The sequence below is a fragment of the Benincasa hispida genome, unplaced genomic scaffold (genome assembly GCF_009727055.1).
Source record: "Benincasa hispida cultivar B227 unplaced genomic scaffold, ASM972705v1 Contig686, whole genome shotgun sequence".
Lineage (NCBI taxonomy): Eukaryota > Viridiplantae > Streptophyta > Magnoliopsida > Cucurbitales > Cucurbitaceae > Benincasa > Benincasa hispida.
Genome location: NW_024065029.1, coordinates 133,363 through 137,316, shown reverse-complemented (window position 1 = coordinate 137,316; position 3,954 = coordinate 133,363). Strand labels below are relative to the sequence as shown.

The 3,954-nt window shown below is 34.9% G+C and overlaps 1 protein-coding gene across 3 annotated transcripts; it reads left to right on the top strand.

Annotated features, from left to right (window-relative positions):
• The first annotated feature begins 256 nt into the window (after positions 1-256).
• On the top strand, positions 257-3,320 carry LOC120069929 (phosphoglycerate mutase-like protein AT74). Of its 3 annotated transcripts, none has more exons than XM_039021768.1 (3): positions 257-935; positions 2,295-2,784; positions 2,885-3,320. In XM_039021768.1, the coding sequence occupies exons 1-2, from the start codon at positions 452-454 to the stop codon at positions 2,750-2,752; spliced, it is 942 nt and encodes a 313-aa protein (XP_038877696.1). In that variant the 5' UTR covers positions 257-451; the 3' UTR covers positions 2,753-2,784; positions 2,885-3,320. The 3 variants fall into 3 exon arrangements, with proteins under 3 accessions (XP_038877696.1, XP_038877695.1, XP_038877694.1); XM_039021767.1 differs by having other exon boundaries at positions 2,879-3,320; XM_039021766.1 differs by having other exon boundaries at positions 2,295-3,320.
• Positions 3,321-3,954: the final 634 nt, after the last annotated feature.

Below are 3,954 nucleotides of genomic sequence, written 5' to 3'. Positions count from 1 at the left end.
ATAATGCAAATTAATTATATAATATATTAATTAATATAATTAATATATCATCAAAATCAAATAAAAGATTTGAAAACATAAAAAACTAACGCGAAAACCTAAAACATATCGTCAACATATGTCAAATATATACACAACTTAGAATAAAATTGAAATAGATTAAAATTTTTTTTTATTATATATACAATTTAAAAAACTAAATCTTAAAATACTGTAATGGTAGAAAGAAGGGTATATAAATAAGGCATTAAATTGGCGATGTTTAAAAACCAAATACTCGTACAAAATCTTAGGCCATCTGCACTGCAATGTTCATCGTCGAATCAACGCAAGGGATACATTCACAATTCAATTTCACGCAACCCAAATCCATAAATTCTTGATTTTGCATTTCTCTATTCACAATTTGAATCACAAAACCCAAAAGATTTTGATCCAAATCTGGAAACCGATGCGACCGAAGATCGAAACCGAGCAGAATCACAGCCATCGGAAGCCAATCTCCATCCTCCCAAAGCGGATAATCTTGGTCCGCCACGGTGAATCTCAAGGCAATCTCAACTCCGCAACCTACACCACAACCCCCGATAACAAAGTTCCATTAACAGAAGAAGGTTTGATTCAGGCTCGAATCGCCGGTAAAGAGCTTCACAGATTGTTGTCCAATGATGGAACGAACCCTCATTGGCGAGTCTACTTCTATGTTTCGCCCTACGAGCGCACCCGATCCACACTCCGTGAGATCGGCCGTGCGTTTTCGAAGAAGAGGATTATTGGCGTTAGGGAGGAGTGTAGAATCAGAGAGCAGGATTTTGGGAATTTTCAAGTGGAGGAGAGGATGAAGGTTGTGAAGGAGACGAGGGAGAGATTTGGGAGATTCTTCTATCGCTTCCCTGAAGGAGAGTCCGCTGCTGATGTTTACGATCGCGTTTCCAGTGAGTTCTCTGTTTTCCTTTGCTTTTCATTATACGTTTCTGATTTTCAATGATGGATTTGGGTTTGATTCTTGTGGATTGCTAGTTTAAGATTAAGCTCTGTTTGTTGGTTTCTGATATCTCTGGTGAAGGGAATTTTGGCATTTAGGATATCTTTTAGGTTGTATTATGTTTACTTGACATTGCATTCTTATATAGTTATATGCCCTGTTTGAGAAATGGTGTAATGGATTAAGCTTGTGTAGAAGCTACCTGTGTTTGTTATGTGAGTTAGCCTATCTTGGACTAGAGTTTTGGTAATCCTATCATCTAAATCCGGGCTTGTAGAACTTACTTTTTAGGCTAAATGCTAATCTTTAACCATCTTAAAAACTGTTTTGTGCCTAAATGGTATAAAGTTTAACTTTCCAACCTTCATAAAATTTGATTTAGAATCGGGCCAAACATTTCACAAATCTCATATATGGGAGCATTTTCTCTTTACAGGGATTTTGATGATATTGATGAAACTTTCCAGTTTTAGGAGTATGATGATTTTGGGTCATGTCATGTGTAGATGTGTAATTTCCTGATTATGAGGTTGATATTATGTTACTAAAGATAGATTCTGGAATTCCTGAAAATGAATAATTAAGAGTGAAGATTACTGGTAGCCAAAGGGCATTATTAGGTTTTGGTCCCTACTGTTTATTTTACCAAGGATCTTGTTGCCATTTGAAGAAAATGGTGTGGAAGACTAGCTTTTTGTCTGTTTTTCAACATTTTCCATATTTTACTCTAAAAAAGATTTCAATTAGTCATAAAGAAATATATGAAGACAAGAAGATGGAGGCTGGGGATATTATCATATGGCTTTAGAGGATATAATATATAAAAGGTTACTGTGATATTGGAGAATTGGGTTTTATCTACTATTGAAGTTGAAAGCTTTTCTTTCAAATGGACCATCAAAAGTTCATTCTAATAACTTCATTTTATACTAGAAAAGTAGATACACTAGCAGCAGAAAAAAAAAGAAAAGAAAAAAAAACAAATGAAAGTTGCTTTCTGTTCAAAAGAGAAAGCATTATTAAAAGTAGCCAATCATAATGTGGTTGACACTTTTATAATCGTTACCTGCCATGTTTAATAATTTCTTTAATTAAAATGGTAAACGATTCTTATTAGTTTAGAAGTCTTCTTTATGATTAAGGGATCGAGATGCATTAACTTCTTATCATGTAACTAAATTGATGTTGCAATGTCTTAAACTTCGTTTGTTTCGGTAGCTTGTTTAGGCTCGAGAAGTGTTTTTATGTACATGAGATGAATGGTGGCATACTGAAATAACTAGTTTGAGGAACATATTGGTTTTTTCAGGCTTTCTTGAGTCCTTGTGGAGGGACATAGACATGAACAGGCTCCGCCACAACCCTTCCCAAGATCTCAATCTTATAATCATATCTCATGGGCTGACATCTCGTGTCTTCCTCACGAAATGGTTCAAGTGGACGGTCGAGCAATTTGAGTACCTGAACAATCCCGAAAACTGTGAATGCCGGGTGTTGCAGTTGGGAGAAGGTGGGGAATACAGCTTAGCGATTCATCACACAGAGGAAGAAATGCTGGAATGGGGGCTTTCTCCTGAGATGATATCTGACCAGAAATGGAGAGCAAGTGCCCACAAAGGTCAATGGAATGAAAGATGTCCCTGGTATCTTGATGCTTTCTTTGATAACCTAGCTGACTCAGACGGTGACGATAGCTCTGATGAACCATGTCAGAATCATGACAAACTAGTTGAATCTTGTTCAAGTGTAGCCGTCACAGAGGAATGACACTTATACTTTACATTCTTTGAATTTGATAGGTTGATTGTTCTCTCTGCTTATAGTTTTCTTGGTTTTGCAGAGTATTATTTGGGGTTTGCAGGAAAATATTCATTCTTTCTTAAATTGTTAAAGATACAGGGATCTGATCTGATGGGTTGAAAGCGCTACATACGATCGGGACCGGGACTGCCTTAAAAGAAATTAGTGAAGGTGATCGGCGGTAGTTTATAGTTCATGGTTTGCTGATTGAAATGTGCATTATGAGGTTCATTTGATTTCTATAATAGAGAGCCAATATGCATTTTTATATTCAGATTTTAGATTAGGCAGAGAGAGAGGGAGCTTACTGTTTTCAATTAACAGGATTGCCAAATCCTTGATGAATGGGGAGAGGTATATTGGTTAATTCACCAGATCTTAAAAGGGTCAGAATTGATCAAGGGTGGAAAAGGATGGGTAGGGTTAAAACATCCATCTGAAAATAGTTACTTTTTACTTTATAAGTTAAAAAGAGCGTAGAGTGATTTTGAAATTGTTAAAATTACTTTTATCATGTTTAAAATTACTTCAAACATGTCTTTAGTAATTTAATATGCTTTTACACTTTTAAATGTAAATTTCATATCATAAAAATTTTATTTCTAATGATTAAAAAGACAATTCCAAATAATTTTGACTCCTTTAAAATCACTCTCATATATCTCCTAATAAATTAAAATTTAGTTTTAGCATAGACTTGTTTGGATAAATATTTTAAAGCAAAACAATGATTGAGTGCCTAGTTTTCTCTCCAAAGGCGGTGACGACATTTTAGCAATGGGCTAAAATGGCTATCATTTTGGGATGTGCATATAGAACATAATAGCACTGGTAACATCGAGTAAATGCCTATTTTCATTAAACAATTTCATTTCGAAATATCACTATGAATTGAGTAGAAATATTCGAAAATTTTGTTAGGTTCTGGCAATGACGTGACATGATGACTCTTTGCAAACATGCAAAACTTTCACAATGAAAACTAAAATACAAATAAATACTGCAGATAGAAAGATTTGGGATGTCCTAGCATGATATGCCAAACCTTGATGGTTTGTTTAACAAGAGGGGAGCTAATACTAAAGTCTTGAAACTTTTTTTTTTATCACCATTAGAGATTCATCAAAATAGTAAGAACCATCAAACATTCTAACACACCTTGTTGTCTC